The sequence below is a fragment of the Brachyistius frenatus genome, unplaced genomic scaffold, assembly GCF_029030835.1.
Source record: "Brachyistius frenatus isolate BFR_SWC_R1_liver_20210118 unplaced genomic scaffold, ASM2903083v1 Contig_175, whole genome shotgun sequence".
NCBI classification, from domain to species: Eukaryota; Metazoa; Chordata; class Actinopteri; family Embiotocidae; genus Brachyistius; species Brachyistius frenatus.
This window is the reverse complement of record NW_027210774.1, coordinates 503,152-530,828: the sequence shown is the minus strand read 5'-3', so window position 1 is coordinate 530,828 and position 27,677 is coordinate 503,152. Positions and strand designations below refer to the sequence as shown.

Here is a 27,677-nt window from a genome sequence, read left to right as displayed (position 1 = left end):
GCAGTGTCAACAGGTCAATACATTCTACAAAATGCTGTTCCTGTGCGGAGTACACCGTCTACTCTGCACAGTACAACGGTTATTAGGGTTGGTGCTAAGAAACAATAAACTCTGAGACTTTATGTTATCAGAATAAAGTTGGAATTATGAAGGGGAAAAAAAGGGTATAATATTTCAAGAATAAAGTTTTTTTTTTTTTAATAAACGACTGTATTGTAATTATATAAAACTTAATATTATAGAAATAAAGTCAAAGCTTGAATCTAATAAATGTTTTAAGAATCAAGTCAGAGTATTAAACAGATTTGATATTTTGAAGGTAAAACATATTTCTTGATGAAAGATGATTAGGATGCAATTTTATGAGAAACTGCCACCATTTTACAAAAGAGTCCTAAAATTTGAAAGTTGACAGTTGGATCATTTCATATTGCAAGAAAAAGATGTGATTTCAAAATAAAATGTTGCATGTTGTGATAAAAAAAAAATGTTTTTTTAAATATATGTTAAGATAAAATTGTACTTTTATGAGGAAACGTCAGGCAATGTTGAGAAATATTCCTAATGTTAGAGAAAAGAAGCTGTAGAATTTTGAGAATCAAGTAATTACAGTTATTTTGGGAACAAATTCTGCCACATTAGTGATTAAAGAGGTCTGAAGTTGGAGATAAGCAGCAAAAGTCTTCATATTATGAGATAATGTTGTTTAGATAATGAAATTATATTAACTCTCCGTCTCAAAGTTGAGGACATTCAGCTTTCACGTGAAGAACAGGCACCTTAACGTCTTAGATTTTAGGATATTAAAATGAAATATACATTTGATCTCAGTGGACTTTTCTTTAAAAAAAAAAATGACAGAAAGCAGAATCTCTGTAAAACTCTTCTGGTGTTACTAATCAAACAAAATTGATCATAATAATACCAATGTCACAGCGAAGTGACACTTCAATCCGAACGGGAGTCTTTTTTGCCAGGAAACATGTTCACGTAAACATGAATATGTGGAAATATCAATGTTAATAGTAGAATTAAAAAAAAAAAAATTCTCACAATTTCATTATTCCATCCTTTACAAATTCCAACCTGTAATATTACAGCTTGGGTTTCCATTTTGCTGAATAAATGTAATTTTCTAAATAAAATACTTTTGTCTTCTAGAAAATATTTATTCCTGTAGTATTATCCAATTCCAACATTATCCCAGACCATCATTTGTGTTTTATGTTAGTAAAACAGTAAATGTATCTCATAATATGACTTTTCCACATAAAATGATCATTTATCTTGTAACACCATAACTTTCTAATAGTGTGACTTTTTTTTTTTTTGTAAAACAGCAACTTTATTTGGAAAACAAAAAAAAAAAAAAAACCCTGACCTTCTCTAATTAATGACTAGATCTTGTAAAATTGTGATTTCCTCAGAGAGAGTTACAGGTTTATATTATAATATTATGACAGCCGACCTCATTCTTATCATTTTACAAATACTCAAACTCTCCGAAGTTTTTTTTTGTTTTTTTTTCCTAACATCAACCCTAATATCATGTAACGACTCTCACCACAGCACACGGTGGGAAAAACACGAGTGTTTCACGGTCCAGTTTCTCAAATCTGTATAAATGTGCACTCCATGGGCTCCACGTGTCTACTCTGTGTGTGTGTGTGTGTGTGTGTGTGTGTGTGTGTGTGTGTGTGTGTGTGTGTGTGTGTGTGTGTGTGTGTGTGTGTGTGTGTGTGTGTGTGTGTGTGTGTGTGTTTTCAGCGAAGCCAGGAGCAGGGCACCCACTGAGGTTCAGTGTCCAGTTTGTTGATGAGTCGTAGCAGTTCGTTGTAGGCTTTGTCCTGGTCCGTGTTCACGATCACGGCATCAAACAGGTGCCCGCAGCTCTGCTCCATCTCCCGGGCTTTCTCTATGATGTCCCGCAACTCCTCGGGCTGCGTACGACAACACGTATTTTAAAAAAAAGGCACGTAGAAACACCTCTGGTATTTATCTCTGGCACGCAAGCGTAAATAGACAGAAAGGGGAACCTTGGGGTTCTTGTTGTCTTTAGCCAATAGGGCTCGGAGTCTCTCTTGGGAAGGCGGAGCTACGAAGATGATGTAGGGCTTCAGATCAGAACTCCTCAGCACCTTCAGAGCCTACACACACACACACACACACACACACACACACACACACACGTTAGGGATTTAACCAACAATCTCTCCACTCATTCTGTAGATGAGACTATTTTTGACAAGGCTCTGTATGTACCAACCTGCGTGTGCAGACAGAGCACACCGATTTTTCCAGTGTTGATGACCTGTCTCACTGAGTCTGTACTCGTCCCGTACAGGTTCTTCTCAAACTCACCGGATTCTATCAGCTTCCCTGGACAAAAAAAAAAAAAAACAAAAAAAAAAAAGAAAACGCACCAGGGAAAATTCAGTTTGTAACACTGAATGCAAAACAGCATTTTATACTGACAGGAAAGAAGGAAAAAAAAAAAAAATGATGCAGCACTGGATGTCGATTAAAACTCCAACTCGAAATGCCGCTACAGAAAATGGAAACTACAGATGAGTACCACCATGAGTACATTTTCGATCCACGTTTCTTCTACGTCACCGTCTTCTCACGCACGCTGCTACAGTTCTTTGCACTTTACCTGCATTATATGAATTCGTATTTAATCGATCAAATCTGCGCCATGAAAAGAAGCATCAGGCAGCAGTTCCCAGTTTGGACTGCAACTGCGGGTGACCAAGACAGCGAGTCATTGGTATTTAAAGTAAGCGGAAAGGTTTGGTGCCGATTTATCAGTATGCAGTCGATTTAGAAAGTACGGGCTTTTATCGACGCAAATTAGAAACCACTGGCATACGCTTTATTATGCTAAATGGGATTCTCTAAGAACGCAGGTGCAAGCGAATCTGCGGGTTAAGAACACGTCATGGAATCCGAGGTAGGTTTTTATTAAGAAGAAGGAAAGAAAAAAAAATCTGATATTGAAGATATTGGTAAATGAGGCCTATTATCTATTTGGGCAGAACTCCAAACACCGTCACTGCTCACCATTTGGTGGCGGCGGCAGCGTCACGCTATGGGGCTGCTTATCAGCAGCAGTCACGGGGAGTACTGGTCAGAACCGGGGAAAGGATGAATGCAGATAAATACATTCACTCTTTCACTCTCTAGACGCTCATATCTCACCATTACATACATTCCCTCGCTCGCGCAGTTACTGTTTCTTGCGGGTGTCCCGTCGTGGAGCTGCACGTCTCTGCTCTGTGACTGTCGGCCTCCACCAACAGTTCATGTTTTGGATCTCTATGCTGTCCTTTTCTCTCTCTGCTCTCCCCTCACCCCAACCGGTGGAGGCAGACGCTCCGCCCACCCCTGAGCCTGGTTCTGTCGGAGGTTTCTTCCTGCTAAGAGGGAGTTTTTCCTTCCCTCTGTTGGAGCTTTTTCTCCCTTAAAGAGGAGTTGTTGTTTTTCTCTCCGAGCGTATGTGGGAATTTTTTTGAATAGTTGAGTTTCTCTGTGTAATGCTGTAAAGTTCTGCTGTAAGGACTTTAATGTGTTAAGTGCCGTGAAATAACCCGTGTTGTGATTTGGCGCGATGTAAATAAAGTTGAATTGAATTATTTCACCTTTCAGCACGACAGTGACCCAAAGCAAACAGACAAGACAAAATTGGAGAGGCTTCAGGACTAGTCTCTGTTCTGTCCGTGAGCGGTTGGGCCAAACCCAGAATTAAACCCTGTAGAACATCTGTAGGGAGAACGTGACGCATTTTGAAGGAGCCCGAGAGAATCTGTCAGGAAGACGTGCCCAAATCCAGGTTGAATACTTTTGTCAAATGAGAGATTTCAGTTTTCGATTTTTAATAAATCATAAATATCATTAAAATATGTTTTCACTGAGAGATGAATACTCTCAAAATCCACTACCGTCAGTACACCACGGAAGACTTGTTGGTACTTCAAAACAGCGAAACGCAGTGTACCCGGTAAAACCTGCCAATCCGAATCTTCCGGCAAGAAAAACAGGAAATGTTTGACCCTGACCGAACGGTGTTAGAATATGAAACAAAAATATGAAATGCAGTCTTACCGGCTGCTAATTCTGCCTCAAAAGTCTGACGAGAAACAAAGTGGTAGTCTCGACCGCTCAGCTCACCTTCCCGACGACTCCGCGTGGTGTCTACAAAACACGTACAAAAAAAATAAATAAATAAAATTAAAAAAAAAAAAAAGAATCACTGGTTACTTCATCCACACACATGGAATAAAGTACTCGATGTGTGTGTGCGTGCGTTAGATTCTTACGTGGTACGGCTCCAGCAAACCGTTCGGCTTGGTTGTTGAGCAGTCTCTGTCTGAGCTCCGCCTGCCCGCACCCGCTTGGACCGATCAATGCAATCGGCCGCTTTCTATTGGCCGGCTGGTGGTACAGGGCCATCTCCTCGTAGGTGAGAATTTCCTCATTATCAAGATCTGGAACAAAGGAGAGGCCAAAATGCACAAGTTACAATCTGTCTGAAAAGAAACACACACAAAAAAAACAGTAGCAGTAATTTCAGTTGGAGACAGAGGCCTCAGACTTAAAAGTAACGTCTCTACTTTGTCCTATTTTAACTGATAAACGAATCCAGCTCCTGTGTAAAATGTTTTAAGCACAAGTGACATTTTTTTTAGGACGCATTCAATTTTTTTTTTTGCCAAATAACATAATCAAGTATTTTTTATTTATGTACTAACCGCACCATCTACTAACTTTACAGAACGGTGAAGAGAAATAAAACGTGAATATTTGGTGTGACTACCCTCTAAAACTCTGTGACAAATTTATTTCGTGTAAGATACATTTTTGGAAATCGAAAATATTGTATTTTGACACATTGACGCACTAATGCAAAACAAAACTGTTTTGAGGCATCTAGTACACTGTATACGTGTGTGTTTGTGTATTATTCATTGAATTAACGTGCTTTTTATTTCTTACAGTCAGGTTGTTTGATCACAACTATTAAAAATGTAAGGTAAAACAAAAACACACATACAGTATTGACTGCTCGGAGAAATATTTGATCCATCACAATCAAAAACATGACGTTAACGAAGTATTTTTTTTTTTCCTCTTAGATTGTATCGTCCATTAAACATCCGTGCAAATGTCTTGCTAAAAGTATGAGCATTGCCTATGCACAACAAGTTATGTTTTAGATGTGATGACAATTCGGTGAGAGCCACACAGACGAGAGAGAGGAAAACAGGACATACCATCATTCCTGTGAGCATTGTACAGCAGCTTCTTTCTCTTCCTCTTGTTCTTCTTTGCACACCACAATTTCCCTTTAAACAAAAAGACAACTCAAAACAGACGTTTCAGCATCAGGGCTTATTGTATGGTATGGCATGAAAAAAAGAAAAGAAAAAAGAAGGGCATCCAATTTCACTGCGTGTTTGTCATATATATATATATACTGTATTTGCTGTGGTGGATACACACATTTTTGGGGGGTGAAATGGAGATTTGTATATTTGTTCAATGGGAGAACTGGACACCTTGAATTTCCCTTGTCATATTTTGCCATAATGTAAATGCAATGTAACGCAAAAAGTATTGGGTGACACTGGGTTGTAATAAACAACCTTTAATTTAACTGCAACCTTAGTAAAGTTATCTACAGTAACAGGATTGTATTGTAGATGGTGGCAGAACTGACCAGACTTCTCAGGCTCCTTGTCTTCTTCTATGGTCTGTTTCATGGCTTCTCTCTGCTGCTGGAAACTCTTCCCTGTGTGTAAAAAAAAAAAAAAAAAAAAGGGAGAGAATATAAGAGTCATATTATGTTATCATTTGACATTGCTGAGTGAAACACATGTTTGATCACAGCCATTACTCCCTGTGCATGTGCCCACAGGAGTCTGAATAAGCTTTCTTCAACTGTTTACAAAAAAAACAGGAGACAACCCCTAACTAAAAAAAAAAAAAACAAAAAAAACCACAAAAAAACAACAAAGATCCCAGCCAAAGACAGATAGCAGTACCTGGTACCAGCCCAGCTAACGGCTGGTTATCCTCATCTCCGTCCCTGTAAGCCTGCCACCAGTTGGGGTCTGACTGGCTGATAATGTGGAGAATATCTCCTTTCTGGAAGGATAAGCCCAGCTCTCTGCAAGGCACGTAGGGGTCATCTGAAGGGTCGTAGTCAAAATGTGCCTTTACATGAACCTGAAGAGTGAAAGACGACAAACAGAAGCGAGACCGATGAGACCGGGCTCAGTTCACTTCACAGTTTAGTGGAAGAAATCTTCGACTTTCACTGTTGTTTAATTCCACCCGACGAAGGTGTGGACAGATCGCTTTTATTGAGTTGACGCATCATTTCACACTGAATAATTAAAAAGAAACAACATTTACAACTGTTTTCCTCGGCGGGAAATGAGTAAGTAGGAAAAGTTCGTTTTTAATCCAGAACAGGGGTCTCCAACCCGTCGCTGAGCTCGTGACATGTTTCCCAGTAGCTCGCTTAAGGTTCAAACAATATGTCGCCTATATAAATGTATAAATTTAATAACACAAAGTCACTTGGTAAATCTGTTAAATTTCTTATTAACCAATCGTCCGTCAACATTTCCTCGCTGCTGTCAAGTTTGGTTACGCCAGAGACGCGGTAACATCAGCCGATATTAGCTCACTAGCAAGCATGAAGCAGATTTGAAAAATGACAGGGGATAGTAGCCAGGCAAATTAAAGGCAAAAAGTTGACTATTTTCACAAAGAATGAGAAACGGAGTTGTTGTTTTTTTTTATTCACAAATGTAAATGACAAGCGTGTGTGTGTGTGTGTGTGTGTGTGTGTGTCCAATTTGCGGTGCGAGCGTGTCGGTAGGTAAAAGATGTAACACCAAAGTTTAACGCCGTTTTTCCGGCTGGAAGCACTCGAGTAACGGAGACGTTAGTAAAACGGCGCTTAAAAGACAACAATGTCTGTTCAACAAACCGACGGAGAAGGCCTTAACAGAGACTTCGCTTAAAGTGGCGGACAATCTAACGAAGCACAAAAAGCCCTTCAGCGAAATTGTAAAAGGAGGCAATGACTGCGGTGGCTGAAACGTTAATTCAAGGACCATAAAAGTAAAAAAACGGAAACGGTGTCTCCTCTCGCTGGTGTCCAACTCGGCGCTAACGATGTGGCAAAGGAGATGAGTATGATGAGTTGGTCGACTCCAGCGATACAGTCCAGCTTTTGACTTTTCCACAAACAAAGACATTTTAATTTTTTTTTTTTACCTTACTCCAACTGAAAACTACAACCAGGGGAGTTGATATTAACAACGCTGTTCAATTCTACTTTGTGCCCAAAAAAAAAAAAAAAAAAAAAGAAAAGAAGATCCCTCTTGAAAAGCTGGTGTCGGTAACAACTGATGGGGAGTGGAATTCAGGATTTATTGCTCACTGCGAAGCAGGCACAGACTTTCCTAGATGTGGGAACTGTCACTGCGTCGTTCATCAACTGGCTCTATGCGCGAAAAGTCATGGGATTACATCGTGTCCCGACACCTGTTGTTCAGATTATCAACTCTATACGAGCAGAGGCCAAGCAGCAAAGGAGCTTCAAGCTGTTCCTGGAGGAATGTTCTGCCGAGTGCGGGGATCTCCTCCACACCGACATCAGGTGGTTAAAGCACGGGCAGAGATCCTTCGGCGCTTTCCTTCCCCGCTGAGTGAAAAGGATTTAATGGAATCGAGGGAGGAGGACGCCGCCCTGATGTCTGATGCTAAGTAGCTACTTAATCTTGCGTTCCCGACATGTTTTGGAGAAACCGAATCACTTGAACTCACAGTTACAAGGTAAAGATAAAAAAAAAAAAAAAAACATAGATCATGAAATCTAACTGCAGTACAAGACTTGTCAGATGGGCATTTAAATGACGTCGTAAGAGCGAACTTAAGTGGATAACGCTCCAGAGTTCATTTCATCAACTGTAGAAAATACGGACCGTATAACACGTGGATGTGAATTACAGACCGAAGGAATGTGAAGGGAAATGATGTAGTACGGTAATATGTGGACAGAAAATAAAATAAAGACAAGTAAGTAATAAACATTGTTTTGTTTTCTATGACAGAAAACGTCAAGAAATGTATAAAGAAAAAGAAAAAAAAAAAAATCAAGCACGTGCCCTTGAATTTAAGCTGTTGTAATACAAGATGTTGTTATTGTTTACGTAAAAGAAGCTGACTCGGCTGGTTTGGGAGGAGCTCAGCCGTGGTAATCAACGCCACTGAAGATGAGTAGCTCTCGGAACCTTTCATTTTGTCAAAGTAGCTCTCGGAGGAAAACGAGGTTGGAGACCGCTGGTCCGTACTAGGTCGTCAACATTTGTTTGTCATATCATTTCAAACACTTACCACGCTCTCTTTGACGGAAGGAGGTTTGCCCTGCACGCTGGGAATTAACACAAAGGTCAGGAGGCCGTGCATGTCCGCCTGTTACAAACAAAACACACGCACAAAGAGAAGCACTTATTGCTGTTGTTTTGAGCGTTTGCTCTCACTGCCTATTATTTCCATCTCACATCTGCCTTGCAGAGACTTGTTGCTCTCGTGCTGCTGTGCTCCATTGAACAAAAAGTAGCAGTAATATCATCACTAATATATAAAGACATCCACTCGATATATCTGATCTTCACCGTTTAGACCAAAATAAAGCATGTTGATGAAAACGAATCTGTAGGGGAAAAAAATATAATACACAATTTGGACTGTGTACAGTTACTACTAGTTCTCTTTGTTGCTCCTGTTGATGCATAAACGATTTGTGTGAATTACTGTATGTACTTACAAGAATGTCAAAGACCTGGTTGACATCTTTCCCTCTGATCTCTATCCCATTAATCTCCAGGATTTCATCTCCTTCGGATAGAAGTCCACTGCGTTCAGCTGCTCCGCCACGAACAATGCGGCTGATCACAACACTCTCCATTTCATTTCGAACAGTTGCTCCCTGAATAACACATACACAAGTACAGTGACATAATGGACAAAGATGGACTCGACTACATGACTGTGTTATCCACAATGTATATTTTACTGTACACTATAACCAGGCAAAAAAAAAAAGAGAAGTGAATGCTAATTTGAGCCATTTCTAGGGCCCTGTTACGACATCATTCGTTATGGAAGAATTCCTGAATAATGTTTTAATGAAATGGTCTTGATGGGTTTTCTCAGGGTACCCCGGCTTCCTCCCACCGTCCAGCGACAATGCATGTTGGGTTATTTGGTGATTCTAAATTGCCGATAGGTGTGACTGTGAGCTCACAGTGGTTTTCTGTGTTGGCCCCGGGGCTGGCCCTTAATGAACTTGTCCTCGCTGCAGTTTTGGTATAATAGACTCGTGTAGGAAGTAAAAGGATGCTGATTCTGTGCTATCTTTTGATGTGTAGAGTCTGGCACCAGAATAAATTGATTTCAGACAATAGAGGCGGACCTGAGAGCATTTCTCGTCTTCGTCAATCTGTATTCAAATATCCAGTTTCTACCTAACCTGACAGTGAGAGGAAAGACAGAAAGCTACAAGTTTGGCCCTCTTTGAGAATTTACACTCGGTGATAAAAGCTCGTGGAATAAAAAGTTAAATCAGAATTGATGTCGAGTGCCAGCTCTCCATGTTACTATATTTATTATCTTGACAACGTGTGCACGTGTGTCGCGTTGAACTTACCAGTGGTATGTCTTGGGCCTTTTCTATGCGAACTATCTTGACAGTCTCTCCTCCCCACTGGGTCAATGTTTCTCCTTGGGCAGGCAGCGGTTCAGGCTGCATTTCTGTCTCCGCTATGCTGTCATGGGCCAGGAGCAACGACTGCAAAAAAAAAAAAAAAAAAAAAACACACAAAAAAAACACAGCTGAGCTATAGGACTGGATCAGTCACCAAGGGATTCTGGTTGAATTTGTGTTAAGCTCTGTGTGTGAGGAGTTGCATGACTCATGTAGGGACATAAAGCTATATATACAATCACAGTGTGGGGATAAAAACTAAGTCCAGATGAGGTAAACCATTCAATTTTAGGATGAAGACAGAGGTTTATGGTAAGGTTATGGTCAGAGTCAGGATCAGGTTAGTCGTAGTTATGGTTAAGGGTAAGTCAAGTAAACTAATGTAAATTAATATAATGTCGCTAAACTGCTGGAAACACTGCTGAGTGTGTGTATGTGAGTGTGCGAGTCTTTACCTGGATGTGTGTGTCTAACAGCAGGCTGTGGAGCTCGAGTGCCTCTTTATTCTGATTTGACAGTATGACATTCCTGACCTGAAACCATGGCAACAGCAAATGACGTCATTGGTGTTATTATTAGAATAATAATATTGCTAATATTTATCATCACAGAAGCATATGCAGATATTTTAAACATGATATAGCCATTTTGAAAAAAAAAATTGTATATATATATATATATAACAATAGTTTACCACCGGAACAACATTTCTAAGAGTTCACATAAAGCCGGGCTTAGATTAGAAGAAATTGAAAGAATAAACTGGTCTGAAACAGAGAAACTGACATTGTAAAAGAGTCTATTAATGTGCTGGGAGAACAATTTCGGTCACCTCAAAACTGAACTAAATATGGCTCAAATCTGGTAGCCATGTCTTTATTTTCCTGTCGTGGAAATAAAAGTTCAAAAGGAACAACAATGGAATTTTAAAATAGCAACAACAAGACGATGCCACGCTGGAACAACGGCGTATTTGGAGCAACAACTTTTGGGCTCTGCTATTCTCTAATCATTTTTGTGAGAATGTTTGTGATAAGAGAGAAGAAACCGAAATTGAAACTTGTCTGTAATTTCAAAGCGGATCAGGATCGAATGTCCTTATAATTTGAACCTGGTTGAATATAATCTAAAAATAAAAGGAAAGAAATTATGAACTGGACTTGAATTTAAGATGGTGGCCGTGTTTAAAATAATCCTGCTCATTGAGGATGTTTCTATTTTTCCTCTCTTCTTTTCCATTTCATTAACAATGAAGAAGGAATGTGTTTCGAGGAGTACAGTGTGAACCAAAGCTTTTTCTTTTTGAAGTCAAATGCAGGGCAGGGGGTGGAGATGCCAACGTGGAACAGAAATAATGTGCTGCTTTTAATGAGATTCCACTGAAATGAGCCATGAATAGCTCTGACAGCTAGCCAAGTCAACACTGGCAGAAAAATAATTGCAGCACTGATCAGCGTCGGGGCTGTTTGCCTTCGATTGAACTGCTGATCGTCAATCTGGTGTCATCTGGTCATCACCTATGGAAACACCTTCCGGAGCTACATTAATTCATCAGTCTGTCCAATAGCTTTAGATGGATCTTGTTTACTAGTAGAATAACAGAGTTGGCTGACTGTCTGTGTGTGTGTGTGTGTGTGTGTGTGTGTGTGTGTGTGTGTGTGTGTGTGTGTGTGTGTGTGTGTGTGTGTGTGTGTGTGTGTGTGTGTGTGTGTGCGTGTGCGTGTGTGTGTGTACACTGCAAAGCATTTGTGTTTCAGCTCTAATTGATACCAAACAAAGAGCTGCTCTGTCTCAAACCTCGTTATTACACACTCGCTGACCTGGACTGTCACTGTGATTTGTGCGTGTGTGTGTGTGTGTGTGTGTGTGTGTGTGTGTGTGTGTGTGCATGTGTGTGTTAGACTTATGTCAGATGACCAATAATGCAACAAGGATGGTAAAAACAAAAAACAAAGGAGAACCTGAAATCAAATAAAGCAGGATAAGCATGTTTTACCTCCATGGCCAGTGGAAGTGCCTGGTGTGTGTGCGGGTATGGAGGGGAGGGTCGGTGCATGCTGGTGGCCACAGCATTATGAATCTTCAGTGCAGACTGGAAGTCAGACTAAATGCGGTGGGGGGGAAAGAAAAAAAAAAAAAAAAAGATAGTCGCATCCATTCTATTGAACTGGAGCTCACACATTTGAGCACTATGCACGAGTGAAAACAAATTGCAATTAAAATATAATACTCGAACACTGAAATTTACACACGTCTTTCACTTTGCGTCACTGACTGATAAAACAAGTGTTTCTGTTTATATGCAATTCATAACAGCTTTTCCATTTGCTGTTTTTTTTTTAGTTGTCCACAAGGTTTCAGTCTTAAAAAAAAACAATTTGCATAATTTTGAGAACTTAAAAACAACAACAACAGAAGAACAGGGTTATTTTAAGCATGAGCATTGATCGCTAACACCTCACCAACACCTAGCACGCCCGCGACACCTCGAGAGGACTCAACCGCAGCCTTGGAGCTCCAGAACTAACCCTTTACCAGATTAGAGGTTGTTACGGACAGAGAACGTAAGAAACTAACAACAACCTACCAGGCTGGGGTGCTTGTGTCCTATTAGCATTTTTTTTTTTTTTAAACACTTTTTGTAAAGCTCCGTAGCCACGATAAAACAGCAAAGCAATATTAATTATTCTCTTTTTCTTTCTCGGTTGGGAAAACAACACAATTGTGCACCGTGGCCATCACGTATTAAGGAGTAGGGCACAAACACAGGCTGGTAATTAGCACAAAGGAGCTGCGTTGGTGTGGGTGTTTTGCTTTAGGCAAACTTACCGGACACCACAACACTGAACAGCGGCTTATAATGCTCTGAAGGATTTTAGAACTCTACAGTTATCACAGCGATGCTCACTCATGTGTGTCCCATCGCCACATGACCTCCACACTGCTTTGTGACAAAAGTTGAGCGCTCTTTGCAGAACGACTGTGCTAATGTCATTTTAAACGCAATCTAATTTCGTCTTGCACTGCAATCTCGGCACCATTAACCTTCTGTCCTGTAGAACTCGTCTCCGCGATCACTTATCCCGTTTCAGTGAAGCCCATTTCAAAATGAACCGGTTGTCTCCGGTGTCCATTGACTGACAAAAGCTGAATAAATAGTAAATTGAACTGAGCTCGTGAATACTACCTGTTGACCGACAATATTAGCTGCAATGTTTTGAGTAGAATGTCGCTCGTTGCGCGAGTTGTGTGCCTGACGTAAGCTGCGCTGCGTGACCAGTCACACTGACATGTAAAATGAGTCACAGTTATCACAGAGATGGTTAAGGAAGGCAACACGAGGATGACTCACAGGATGAAACGTAAGGTGCTCAATCACCTGGAGAGCAGTTTTGAACAGCTTTGTTTTGGAGATATAAAAATGCCTGCTTGATGTTGACAGAGGACAATCATTTGTTTTAAGATTCAGCTGATTTAGTGTTGAATAGAAGCAAATCAAAAGCAATATGACCGTTTTTGGTCTAAAGGTGTCAGAACTTTTTCGTGAGTAAAAGCCTAAAAGACAATACAGCAACACACTTGAGGCGAAGCGAACGCATCTATTATTTTCAAATGTTTGACATTGAAACATTCAACAACTTTCAGCAGTCTGAAGTCCACCCATAACATCCCGGGCCCATCGGAGAGTTGTACACTAAGGGCGGGAACTATTCCCCACAAACCAAAACTAAAACTAGGTTCCTCTATGTTTTGAATTTCCTGAAAAGGCGGCAGGAAAAGATTTGATCCTGACAAACGTTATTATATTCCAGGAGAGACGCTCAATAATTTGTTAGCGGGGAGAATAAAAGCATCCAATTGAAAAATATTGAATACTAGTTCAAAGGAATACCTCTTAGTAGTTTCAATTCAAAAGTGATTTGTGCAACGACAGCCTGCAGCCTCCTTTCCTCATATTCCGGCATTCACTCCAGCTCCAGGAATCTTATGAGGCCCCCTGTTGTCATGGAAGCGCCAACTCAAGAGACCTTTTTGTAAATCCCTTTTACTTCAGGAGGTCAGAAAGTCTTGAAAAATACCATAATTAAAATTACCCCAAGGCTCTTCCCATTTAATTCCCTTTAGATTACCTTGTTTAGTAGTGCAAGAACCAACTCTATGTCATTTTGACTCTGCTGGTCAGACAGGCAGCCCTGGACCTGCTTCAGTGACAGCAGCAACTCTTCCAACTCTGCAACAAAAAAAAAAAAAACACACACACATGCATGAACACCAATAAACCTTGACAAGACTTACAAATCTTGACTTTTACAAACCAAACACAAGAGATGAGTCTGTGAAAAAGCCCTAAAATCCCACTTATTTCCAATGATCTGATTATGATGGCAGGAGGCAGCCTGCTTTGTCCCGACTCAAGATTAATGGGTTTGTGAGAGACTGCTTTTCATTTCCTTGACAAGACTTAAGTTATACAGTGTGTTTCTGTTTGTGTGTGTGTGTGTGTGTGTGTGTGTGTGTGTGTGTGTGTGTGTGTGTGTGTGTGTGTGTGTCAACACTGCCACCTCACAAACAAAGTTTTAATTAAGTCATCCTCAAGAGGCTCTCATGTGCTTCTCTCCCTCCCTGAGGAATTCCCTCCCTGAAGGGGAGACATGGCTTCCTTACATTCCTTTTTCTTACCAGCTTTCTCTCACCCCATCTCTTTACTTTCCGTAATTCCCCCCCCCACCCTCTTCTCCATCCCCTTACCTTTAATATTTATCAAGATCCGATGCACTTCAAACTCTTTATTCTGTTATTTCCCTCTCAGATCTCGACAGAAATTCCCTGCTTTTCTACAAACAGTGTTTGTGTAGGTGTTTTTACCGAGCAGTGCATGTGTGTGTTGGCTGCCAAGCGCTGGCTGCTGCGGTATGTATGTGTCTTGCAGGAATGTGGGGTTGTCGATCCCGATGTGGGGATTCTGAGAGAGCTTCCTGAGTCTGAGTGAGGTGTTCAGATCTAGTTGTCGACCCTCCTCCTCTCTGCGACGCCGAAGGTCCTCCTAACACACACGCACACACACACAAAATGAAATGCATCATAGGCAAGATCATTGACTTAATCAAGGAAGCTGTTAAACATGTTTGTGGTATCACTTAGCAAAACGTGTCACAGTTAACCAGAGAGAGTATCCAGATGCTTTCCTTAAAGCCAGGATCAACACACAGTATTTTCTCTTTTAAGACTGTGTCAGATAAGCCAATCCAGTATAGTAAAGCACTGCTGTGATTTGGCCAAATATATCTATATAATATATATATATAACCGCGCGCGCGCACACACACACACACACACACACACACACACACACACACACACACACACACACACACACACACACACACACACACACACACACACACACCATTGTATTGTTATAGTCCATTGATTTAGTTAAATCACCTTCATATTATCTATCTATCTATCTATCTATCTATCTATCTATCTATCTATCTCTCTCTCTCTCTCTCTCTCTCTCTCTCTCTCTCTCTCTCTCTCTCTCTCTCTCTCTCTCTATCTATCTATCTATCTATCTATCTATCTATCTATCTATCTATCTATCTCATTTCCATTTATGTGAAAACTTACTTGGCAATAAATCTGATTCTGATTTGGAAGAATACGTCTCAGCAACACATTATTTTAAGCAATGTAATTATAGTCCGATGTACTTGTGCCCTAAAGATAGGGCAGTGATACGAGAAGTCTTGAAACATTCACACAGTCTGTGGTTATTTTTGCCAGCTGTGTCCCTCCTGCATTTAGCAGCTGCAACAGTGCTGCTTTCAACCTGGATTATGCGTTTTAATTTGTTCGTATTTGTCTCGTATCAAGTCCTGTTTTTACAATATCCTGCTTTTGCTGCCAGTACAACTTGTCCATGTTGATTGGTTTGAATGAAGCAAACGCTGCCCCCCTTTTATGTGAATGCGCTCGTAGCTGGATTGGACAACCCTGGGTTAACTAAGCGAGTCGGTAACCACCGTAGCGTGACCGCTTAGCGTCTTACGTGTGTTAGGCTTAGGGTAAAGCCAGATAATGGGAAACGATAACTTGGGTATGTTGAACATGCTTCGTGGTGCAGGCCGCTGGAAACCAAGCAAAATTCAAATACCCAAACATTTTTCAGTTTATATTTCACGAGGCGCATCAGTGGATGAACTGTGTACCAATGATTTAAAGAACGGGGAACTCGGAATGATGAATTGCTGACTTGCATAAAGCTTTGAAGGGGGTTCAGATGTAGGGTTAGACTGACCGTCCATAAATGAAGTCTAGTCCCCCTGAAAAGTTGTCATCAATAGGTTGGTAAAAAATAATTCCTAAATAACAACTGCACACGTAAAGGAATTATAGGAGCTGGTTAACATCTCTGTTCATGACTCTACCTTACAAAGATAATGGTGTCCATCATTGCACCTCTAAAAATTCCAAGCTGATACTCCACAATGGCAGTGGGAAAATATTTTGTGGACTGAATTGGAAAAGTTGAAATATATATATTTTATTTTTTAAAGGAACATGCAACACTACAGTATATTCTGTGTGGTGGAGGGAGCATCATGATTTTGGGCTACCTCCGGGCCTGAACAGTTAACCCTCACCGATGGAAAACCACCTCTTTTTGTTTGCCGAGGTCTTTCAAAGGATAATGTCGGGTGGTCTGTCCGCCAGCTGAAGCTCAGTAGAAATTGGGTGATGCAACAGAACAATTACCCTCAACATCAAAGTACATCAGCCCACAGAATTTAGTACATTCTCAGCCACTCTAAAAGGAGTATTGAAACTTTTTGGAAATTCAGACAGTAACAGATTCTGTTCAGAGAGTTCACACACACACACACACACACACACACACACACACACACACACACACACACACACACACACACACACACACACACACACACACACACACACACACACACACACACACACACACACACAGATAAGTGTATAACTGAGCTGAAGCAGTTGGCCCAAAGTTCCTACTGGTTCCTACTGTGCAGAGGCACAGGTCTGATCCAAAGCAATTTATTCAATCTAAGGGTTCATTTACTTCTCCTAATCAATGTGAATATTTAAAGAAAGTGTTAGATAAAGGAAAGAGGAATTGTAATTATCGTTGTCATGTGCTATATGTGGATATATGCATTTCTTGTGACTCTGCATGCAAAGGTGAAATAAATTCAGTATAACTGATATTTCATAGAGGGTGAGGTAAGGGTAGGGGTGGGGGGGTCTACAAGAAATAATAATGGCTTGCAGTATTAGAACTGTCGGATAAAGTTTTCCTAGATTTTATTTGGATATCTCAGGCTTTGCTGCTTAGATTTTGATAATTATTTTTGTAATCCGTCTTAAGCGGGTCTTTCAATTTTAATTGTAAATTCAATACAAAATTGCTGAAGTACCACGTTTAATAAAGCATGATTGATCTTTCTCTTTGCCATGTTTATAGTTGTGCAAAAGGTCAATAACACAAAACGGTGGATAAGGCAGGGATACTGTATATTAGACAGGTCCTAACAATCCTTAAATACACTTTATTTAAATCCACCTCTGCTGTTGTGAACTCAGGTTGTGTAAATATATGCAGGTGTAGTCTGGATATCTTTATCACGACACGTCTGTTCCCATTCTGGTCTGTGCACCCACGGGGGGTCATCAGTCTGATCGAGATCGGGTGCTCTTCTTTCGAGATGTATTGCCGAGGGCAAATAAGTTGAGCGGTAAAGTAACAAGTGTGTGTGTGTGTGTGTGTTTACGTACCTGATGTTGCCGTATCCTCTCCAGCTGTGCAGATCGTCTGACGGGCAACGTTCGACTACCCAGCTCCCCCGGACAGTCAACAGCCATTTCCCTGTGCTGCTGCCCTCCCCTCTGCTCCTCATCTCCTCCTCCGCCTCCCTCCCCGGTAACATGGCCGTTCAGGTGGGAGGTCGTCATCCCTGACACACGTGGCGTGACAAAGTGTGTGTCTAGAGTAAATTTCTACGAAGGGGGTGGGTTATATTATGTCTGAACACTCGGGAATTCTACGAGGGTAAGTCGGTGAAGAGGGCAGCCATGACACCATCACCTGTGGGGGGGGGGGGAAAGCAGGAAATTCACGTCAATGATCTAATTTCGGTAGTATCGATCGCCATCAATCATTCCTCCGACATCGGTTAAAAGACGGCAACATAATAAGAAGAGGTGCTGTTACTCCGCCTGTGCAGTTTATTTAAGTACAACAAACCCAACTTTCACACGAATGGAGAACAATCGGCTGTTTATTCCTAAATACGTCAACAGTCTGGTTTGATGGTCGGGTCAGTGTTTTGTTGCGCAACATTAAACTCAGATTCGAGCGGTGAAAGTTTGATTAACCCGTCAAGTTTGACATTTGCAGCAAACCACAAACCTGCGTGATGCGCTCGAGTTAATAGCCGGCAGTTTCTACTTGCAAGTGGTAATTCTGGATTATTACAATTTGGGCTTGATAACACGGTACTCTCCAGAGTAATTGTGGCCGTACGCAAAAACACAGTGACGCCTTAATAACAAAGTCAGAGCACGGGGAGGGAACACGAGCAGCCAGACGGGTTGTAGTCAGATTATCTACACCACTAAAGTGCCGGGTGAAACGGAGTGATTGCACCTGCGTGTACACGCCTATTTGGTAGGTACAGCAGATCAAAGCAGAAGCGGGATAAAATGTAATGAATCGCATAGTTCCAGTGGATAATTTGGGATGATCATTTTATCATTCACCTTCATTTTCTACTCAAATTTTATCTGGGGGTTATTTTAAACCTTTATAATGGCTTGTCTGCTTGTATTTCTTGCGTCAGTCTTTTTTTTTCTTCTGATTTTACCATGTTCCCATAATTTCAGCAAATAACTTGAGTATAGTTCTATCAACTACCCAAATAAGATCTGCACTGAATTGAAGCAAATATTACTTTTTTTTTTTTTTTTTTAAAGGGGGCATTCTAGTCATTTAGTACTGCACTTCTATCGAGGGACTCAAAAGCAAATATATCAAAATCAAAGCAGCACAAACGAAGAGATGTCGACAAAGAGATGATCCCCGTCATAGATTGAGCTTCACAGTTTGTACCACCGAGTTTCTGATTCAGCCTCGAAGCCGCGAAGCAAGATAACGCTGATGATAAATCTTGATCGTGATTTAAAAAAAAAAAAAAAAAAGCCTACATAACTGACTGTGTGGCTTCCTGTCCAGTCACTGTAATTGTGCAGTAAATGAGTGACTAGTTGAATGACAGTGTGGGTCATCGTTGTAGATTACCAACTCCATAACTGACTGGTGGTGCTGTCTCTCACTCTCTCTTCGGCAGTTCAGAAAAAACAAAATCATGACAACCCCACCGCCCCCCCCACTCACCACACAACCATGACAACGGCTTTGTCAGCAGCTGGGTGGTCCCAGTACTATGTAGGGAAGTGGTAAGAGGGAAAAGTGCATGGATGAGATACAAGGAGGCACACACACACACAAAAAAAAAAAGGCAAGCGAGGTAGATGAATGGAAAGATGGGAAAGGTGAGAGACGGATGGTGACTTATCTTTCAGGGCCACAATGACAACAACATGTTTGATATGTTATCTCTCACCAGCAGGGCAGTAGGTGCATCCTCCCTCCTCCTTGCCCCCCACCCCCCTAACCCAAACACCCACACCCACACAGAGTGGAGGTCCCATGATGCAGCAGTGAGGAATGCCAGGCAGCCCTGGGAACAAAATTCCACTAATGGGGGGAAGGGAGTGTGTGTGTGTGTGTGTGTGTGTGTGTGTGTGTGTGTGTGTGTGTGTGTGTGTGTGTGTGTGTGTGTGTGTGTGTAAATATATATATATATATATATATATATATATATATATATATATATATACAGTGAACAAACTTTTCCACGAATAAAATTTCTGCAAAAATGATGGAAAAGTATATATTTCCAAACGACTGTGAGCATTGCCGTAAAACCAACAGCAGATCATTTGTGCCCTCAACTCCGACTGAGTTGAGGGCACAAATGGAGCCTTTGGCCTGTTTCTGTCCACTGTGCATTTGTGCCAAATTAAAGAAAAAAACATTTCAAAGCAGAAGAAAAAAAAAACAAATGTAGTTGTCTGGCTGCCTGTTACACTGCTTTACACAACTGGTGGTATCTTAATTGATGGCATTACTGTCAAACACTCATTTTTAAACAGTGTGTGATAAGCGTTTCAATATCCAGTACCTGAACATTTTTTTGGACTCGCCTTTGTCTTTACACTCCAGTTTTGATTCCATCTTAATTTTTGAAAGCAAGGGGAGCATTGATTTTGTGTAATTCGCAGTACAAAGGGCTGGACTATGGTCTGCATGTTACCCATGACATGTCAGGCAGTCTCTCAAACTGATAAAAGCTATTGTGTCATCACACAGGCTGCAGCAGGTAAACGGGGAGAGGTGTGCATTTTGAATTACGGTGAATAGGCCACATGAAAGACATGTGCATACAAGAAAATGGGACCTGAACGGTTTATAAAGGCAGCGCTTAATAATTCCACTTTGTTTGCTCTTGTGGGAACACTTGGTCTAATGAAACCTTTGACTTTCAATGAACCTGCATCGCATCAGCCTCTGAAAACTGAACTGTTTAATGAAGAAGGTGTGAAGAGGACCCAAGCCGTTTTGCCCCCCCCCGGTAAAGGATTCTCCACGACAATTTATACTTAAAACAAAACTAAAACTAGGTTGAATGCCTTTTGCAAGACAGGTGCATTGATCAAGTTGGCTTTTAAAATGAATTTTAGGCAGTTATGTGAATCGGTAACCTTTGGGAGGTGAGCCAGGGTCGCTGATTCTGGACCGAGTTGTGTCTGATTTTGCGTTAGTTGTGGGGAAAAGGACGAGGCGTGGCTTGGCTTTTGACTCTAGTTTAACTCGAAAAGCCTCTATTTGGCTGATGAAGACCTGCAACTGGAAACATTCCCCGACACCAGTGACGTGCTTCAACAGGACTTTGGCTGTTGACTTGCACACCGCACACAAGAATGACACAGTTGATGAGTCCCCAACTCGAAGACAGACAGACAGACAGACAGACAGACAGACAGACAGACAGACAATAGAATCAACCACTTCTCGAAATGTGTGATCTCCATGCCGACGTTACAAAAAAACAATTTATAAAATTTAATATCAACAAATGTGTAAACATGCGATGTCACAGATTTAAGGGGAAAATGCTCCGAGGACTTGTTTTGTATTATCCCATAAGTGTCATCTGCAAAACTCACGAGTCAGTTGATCAATTAGCCCAACCAAAACAAAAATGAATCTTCAACTCTTTCAGAAACAGATTTAACTCTCGTTTAAGCAAAACCGGATTTCAGACTATCTAGTTCAAGAAATGGGCAGTTTTCTCTGCGTTGAACAATTGTAAACGGAACGTTTTGGGCTTCGATCTGTTGGTCGAACAAAAATAATACATTTAACAGGCGTCATATCTCAGAATAAGCAGGTCATTTTTCATTATTTTTTTTTTGACATTTTATAAACTGAGCAATGACTCAAGAAAGCAAATCTTAGTTGTAGTCCTATTTTTGCACTTTTATATTCTTTTGTCATCTGTACGTGTACCTCGCTGAAATATTTGTGATGCATGTAGGTCAGTTTAGCGATACCACAAAACTGATTTTCAGGCATTAACACTTAAGGCAGTGCAACACGGAGAAGATACGAATGGTTCAAGTTTATGTCATCAACATGGAGACAACCAAATGTGTTCCACTGATCTCCTTGGAAAACAGAAGGACAGAGCTGTTATCTCCTCCGCTCCACTACGTGCGAGTACTTTAAACAAAATTGTGGAAAAACTGATTTGTGGACAGCTCCCTGATTCTCTACAATAATAAAAAGTGAAGAGTTTAATAAGAAATCAATGCGTGTAAGCACAAAACTTGAGAAATGATGTAATTCCTCATGGACTGGTTTAGAGAAATGGGAGAAAATAATTGCAGAGCCGCGTATGCTAATTAAATGCCTGTAAAATACCAGTAAACCTTAGGGGAGTGGAAGGATTGACACGTTCAATGTGTGTAGGAGAAGTCAAAAATCTCTACAGAGTAGGAGCTCACAAAAAAAAAAATAGTAACACGACTCCCAAAATGTTATGTTATTAAATTTCAGTTTCCAGACTTACTAATTTCAAGTTTTTTTTTTTTTTTTAAACTTAAAATGAAAACTCAAAGACAAAAATTAAGGAGATATTAAGACAAAATAAAGATATGACACTAAAGTTCATTTAGCAACATGCTTTATGATAGGCCGACTATATTCCGTTTATTTTTGAGTGTATATCGATCAATCACAGACATATCGGTATCAGCAGATATGATGTCCGATATGTGCTAATATGAAAACTTTTTTTTTTTAATTATTATTATTTTTTTTTACAGAACATATTGCAGAAAAACATGTTTGGGGATAATTTAGAAATTGTTCTTTTCATAGTTTACATTTTTAATTATCTACAATCACTACATTACCAGTGACGTTCACTATTTCAACGCACTGATGTCCTTTAAGAGAAGAGTTTACTGTTAAACTGTAAAATATCCTTCTTCCATTGCATTTCTGTGTCACTACATTTCAGTCAATATCTATATAGAATTTTTTTTTTTTTTGTACTTCTTACTGGTATTAGCATCTGCCCTAAAAATCTAGTATTGGTCGGGCTTTAGTAGAAAGACATCCAGTGAAAATGTCAGAAAAAGAGGGATTCAAGCAAGCAATACACTGTAGGTTATGACAATTTTGTAAAATGTGTTAACTGAAACTACCCATTTTATTCTGCCCACAAACAACTTAAATCTTCTGGGCACACGCTGTACGGATCAAATCAACCAGAACCCCTATTCAGTTTTGACACTTGCCAATACCAATGAATTTCACCAAAAAAAAAAAGATTGCCTCCTCACCATGTTGACAAAAACAGAAAAGCAGCTTTATTCTGTGAGATTCTGCTAAAAGAGGAAAGCAAGAAGACAAAAGAAAACATGAACGGGTGGGAAATATTCCACAGTGAATTTAACGTTTTTTTTTTTTTTATCGGCTTAGTACAAGTCAAGAGAGCACAGTTATAGACGCAACATGTAAATATTACTCCAGTAACATCTAAAAAAAAAAAAAAAAGGTAATCGGCCTATAGAATTTCTCAAGACGCCAACCAAAATGTCTGAGGTGCCAAAAATTCACCCAATCCTCCGACAGCCAGGATATAATAATAAATAATGATGCATTGCGACCACTCAAGCTGAATAATAGTCAAACGACAACTGATCTGACGGAAAAGAACTGTTCAACAACTATTGAAAATCAAAACAGTAGTACTTGACCCAAAGAGTGACTAAAACTGTCTCGATGCGTGAATAGATAATGCCGTCAGGAGCACAGTCGACCGTTATCTTGCATTTAACGGTTCGCGTTAAAACACGCACAAGCACAACACCCTCCCTCCTCACCCCCCCTCCCACAGACATAACTTAAAAATGTTTCACGTTAGTTATGATGTCATGAATTTAAAAAAAAAAAGATGAGCGGACTGTCGTCAATGTCATGGGGAAAAAAAAGCAGTGATATACTTAGGGTGGAAAAGTACTCAGCTATGAAGTCATGCAACTCCTTGCAGTCTTGCAAGGAGTTGCCATGGAAACATACTTGTAGAATTATGAATGCATGTTCAAATTTGGTCCACCCCTTCGCTTTAGAAATGTAGGGTATATGCCTGCTCAAATTGGTTGGTAAATGACTTAAGACTTTATTAATCCCACAGTGGGGACATTTAGTTAGAAAACACAAAATGAAAACATTGACAAATACGTATACATAAAATAAGATAGACAAAAATTATTATTTTAGAATAATTCAATTCATTTTATGCAAACTTGTATTTTTTTTGAGGGGGGGGTGGGGTGGGGGGATTTGTGAAACTGTTTTAGATACAGCATATTGTTTTTACAATTTTTAAACTTGAAACTAAAGTGTTAAAGTCAGGCAGCTACTTCAGATTATGCGACCAACCAACCAACCCATTGTTTCAGCTCGCCGAGGCAGTTTTGAAAACCAATGTTCAAACGGCACACTACAATTAACCACACCGACTCGCCGTGACCGGGGAGGAATCTTGATGACATCAGATGTGGACGACACTGACCGGGTGACAACATCAACCCCCAGTAAAAAAAAAAATAAATAAATAAATAAAAAAAAAAAAAAATCAAACCCCGATTTTGGTGACACATTTTGATTCGCCAGCTGCCTGACTTCAGGCGCCAATCAGGTCGGAGAACCGGAGTGAGAAAGCGAGCGAGAGTGAGCAAGAGAGCCGTTCCAGAGAACAGAGGACTTCTGTATTTCACTGGCCTGTGGCCCAACGTGCCCGTCCTGACCTCGCGGCTTCCACCAGCTCGCTCTGTATGGACGCAAAAGTCAGATTTGACCCTGTTGCCATAGCACCGGTGACCTCATACCTGGACGGTTAAGAGTTTTCGAGCGTCGGTCGGTCTCCTGTCCTACTGGGCAGTTTATAAACGATGAACGACGTAAACGTGCGGCTCAGAGAGGTGTCGCTGACAGCGAAGGTGAGTTAACTTCAGTCTGCTGGCTGTACGTTCCTCCTCCCGTTCTTAACCGTTCTGAGAGCAAATTTCTCACTCAGAAATCAAGTTTGCGAGTAAAAACACATAAACTGAGAATTAGAAATCATTCGGATTGCGAGCAAACTCTGCCAAGCAGTTTTGGTCACAGACTTGAGAATGTTTGCTCATGAAACCAGTTTCTTTCGATCGAGAATCAGACCTCGTCGGTTGCGAGTCAAAAACGTTTAATTGCGAGCTGAAATAGACGTCGCGGTCGAGACCTACTCAGATGGATGAGGCGGGAGTTTGTGTTGGTGGGATTTACTTTGACCCAAATCATGGCTGTGTACACACACACACACACACACACATACACACACACACAATTTGCTCCCTCAGAGCAAGAACTTTGCTCTCAAATCTGCATTCGACAGTCGCATAAAAAAGACGTACAAGGCCCTTCATATAAACCTTCTTTCATCAGGTTTGTGTTGTCTAAATAGAACAATTCCTTTAGCATTCGTTTGATTGTAAAGAGTCATCTAAACACAAGTGAAATCTGTAAATACCAGTGGTTAATTGCATAATTGATCTTCAAATGGACACGATGGCATACTACAAACTTTCAAGGACGATACCTAGTCCCTTCGGGAAATTGCAATCTTGTGATGACTGTAATTAACGCAAATTCAAACAATCGCTACAATATTAGTGACAAATATTCATGAAATCATGAATACCGCATGTTAAATTAGTTTCATGCACAATTTAAGTCGGAGAGACTGCACTTGTTTTTGTGCACAGAGGATGTGCTCAATTAATATTAAGTAAACGGCATTGAAAGCAGGTGTAGCTTTGTATTCTATATTATAGTCACGGTCTGTAGCGTTGTTTGTTTTTACTTTTATTATTTACTTGCAACTTTGAGCCCCATGATTTTCTAAGTTCAATAAATAAATAAAATAAAAGATTAGAACTAAAATATTTCTGTGATGTGCAGTGTGATTATTATCAAAAGGAAGTGATTACCAATTATTCTTTTATCAGGTAGTTGTGAAAAAAAAAAAACCATTTTCTCCTCGCCTTCGGCAATTTTACTGCAAAAAAAATAATAAATGAATTAATGAAAAAAGTCGCCGCAAAATCAAGAATTTTCAATCGCTACGATAACTAGAAGCCTCTGTGAAACCCGGCAGGCACTGAATACCCTGTCACACTCGTTTTTGTTTTCCACTGAATCCTATCAGCAGGGGGTAACTGTGCCTGAACCACAGCGTTACTTGATGGTTTCACTCCAACTATCCTGTTTGAACCTTCATCTAACAAGACAGGTCCGGTATCCGTCAGTGAAACTGACATAATAAAGAATGCTGTTTTATTTTTACACTTTTTTTTTTTTTGTATCGCTGTTTGTACGCCTTACAGTAGCCACAGCCGGAGGCATTATGTTTTTCCATTGTACACGACATCACGAGAATGGCCTTGAGGGAATTTCAAATGCAAAAAAAACGTTCACTTGACACCACGGATGAACTGATAAGAGTCCGGCGATCAAAGGTCAAAGGTGAGTTCACACTCCCTCTGTGAACTTGTGTAGCATTTTTACATTTTCTCAGCGAAAAGGTGCCGACACTAAAACTCCACTCGGTTCCACGTTTAGTCCAAATTCAGCGTCCGTGTTTGTTTGAGGGGCGGAAGCTCGGCCCCAAAACACAGCCGTGTGAGGCTGAAACCACGACAGTGTGACGGAAAACCAGCCGAGGCAGCATTAGTGTCGTCACCGAAACCACACCGACGGCCTCGGGCATGACGCTGCAAAGGGGAGAACTGACATCAGTGATTTCGGCGACTGTCCCGTTCAAGGACGGGCGAACTGCGATAACGCAGTCACATTTGCCTTTCTCCTCCTCGACACCTCCGTGTCTGCGTCTTTGTTTGTTTGTTTGTTTTTGCTTCACCCTCCTTGTTTGCATACGAGCAAAAAAACAAACAACAAAAAAAAACGTTTGTCTGGAAAAACACAACATAGGCTTATAATAAAAAATAAAAAAAACTCCTGACTAATCAAAGAGGATTTGGTATGCGATATAAAACAAGAAAACATTAGGAAATAAACTTTTTTTCGGGGGGGGGGGGGGGACCATTTACACTGTCCTCAATAGTACTGGTTCACACCGGTACTATTGAGGACATACATACCGTCCTCTCGAGATAAGCTCGAACAAAAAACATGTGGGCTGTTTTTGCTCTTTTTACAACATGGAAGCAGGTAAAACAAAAGAGAAACTAATATTCCCCAGAAAGCTGCACGTACAACTTTATCACTAATACAAAAATGATGCCTGTTGTTACAACGACAGAAACCGCCTTTACATTTTAAATCGAAGTGGGAGTTTAAGCATCCGGTGGTGCTGAAACCAACTTTTTATTATGAAGTATTGTGCGACATGTTGTGGTTTAAAATACTATAATACGCTGCTGGATTAAAAAAAAATTAAAAAAAAATTAAAAAACGGCACATTAACCCAGCAAAAATAAATAAAAAATAAAGTCCTTTGGTGTAACTGTGAATAATTTAAATGAATGTATTGTACGTCGGAGTTCACACAGCGAGCTAACTTAACGCTAGCTCAAAGAAAAAAGAAGAAACGTCTGTTTTGGTTAGCCAGTTCTTAAACTATCAAAACTCACGAGTTCGTGAGCTCATTCTCTTGAGTTTTTATTTATTTATTCTATTTTTCCGGTAGAAACGTAAAGCTTTCCGTCGCCGTGAACCTTTTTTTATTTATTTATTTGTTTTGTTCCCTCCGTTAACAGAAACGCTCTTTTATGAGCAAACGTGTTGGCGTTATCGAGGCTAATGTTAGCAGTTAGCTCGCTTTCTTCCTGCGGCAACCTGTTGACAACAAAAAAAAAAAGACCAGAAAGACCAGAAGCAGGAAAAAAACAAATAATTATAAATGAAATAAATAAATAAATAAAATAAAAACACTTGGGAGAACTCACCTCTTGTTTTCCGCGCCGTCCAACCTTCCTCCGTTAACTGCTAAATCCAACAAAATGTGGGAGCTCGTAATGAAAAGTGTCCGATTTAATCCAACCTGGCGCAATTAAGAGTTCAAATTAATTAATTTCTTTTTCTAATTCAGTTTTCTAACAAGACTTTTGTTGCTCGTTTTGTCGGACAACAGCAGCGAGACCTTCTTCCTCCTCCTCTTCCTCC

At 40.4% G+C, this 27,677-nt stretch overlaps 1 protein-coding gene across 2 annotated transcripts; it reads right to left on the bottom strand.

Annotated features, from left to right (window-relative positions):
• On the bottom strand, positions 1–27,677 carry pals1a (protein associated with LIN7 1, MAGUK p55 family member a). Of its 2 annotated transcripts, none has more exons than XM_069717443.1 (17): positions 27,461–27,677; positions 17,600–17,909; positions 14,651–14,828; positions 13,915–14,015; positions 11,781–11,888; positions 10,240–10,317; positions 9,728–9,868; positions 8,846–9,007; positions 8,413–8,490; positions 6,045–6,228; positions 5,720–5,791; positions 5,274–5,345; positions 4,320–4,487; positions 4,105–4,194; positions 2,267–2,379; positions 2,037–2,147; positions 1–1,940 (listed from the first exon to the last, which is right to left on the bottom strand). In XM_069717443.1, the coding sequence occupies exons 2-17, from the start codon at positions 17,774–17,776 to the stop codon at positions 1,764–1,766; spliced, it is 2,010 nt and encodes a 669-aa protein (XP_069573544.1). In that variant the 5' UTR covers positions 17,777–17,909; positions 27,461–27,677; the 3' UTR covers positions 1–1,763. The 2 variants fall into 2 exon arrangements, with proteins under 2 accessions (XP_069573544.1, XP_069573545.1); XM_069717444.1 differs by having other exon boundaries at positions 4,171–4,194.

Excerpts from the sequence above, each read along its gene's own strand:
- pals1a (XM_069717443.1), bottom strand. The coding sequence starts at position 17,776 with ATGACGACCTCCCACCTGAACGGCCATGTTACCGGGGAGGGAGGCGGA. Across the intron at positions 14,829-17,599 it reads AGAGGATACGGCAACATCAG|GAGGACCTTCGGCGTCGCAG; the intron begins GTACGTAAACAC and ends CGTGTGTGTTAG. Across the intron at positions 9,869-10,239 it reads TGTTAGACACACACATCCAG|TCGTTGCTCCTGGCCCATGA; the intron begins GTAAAGACTCGC and ends TTTTTTTTGCAG.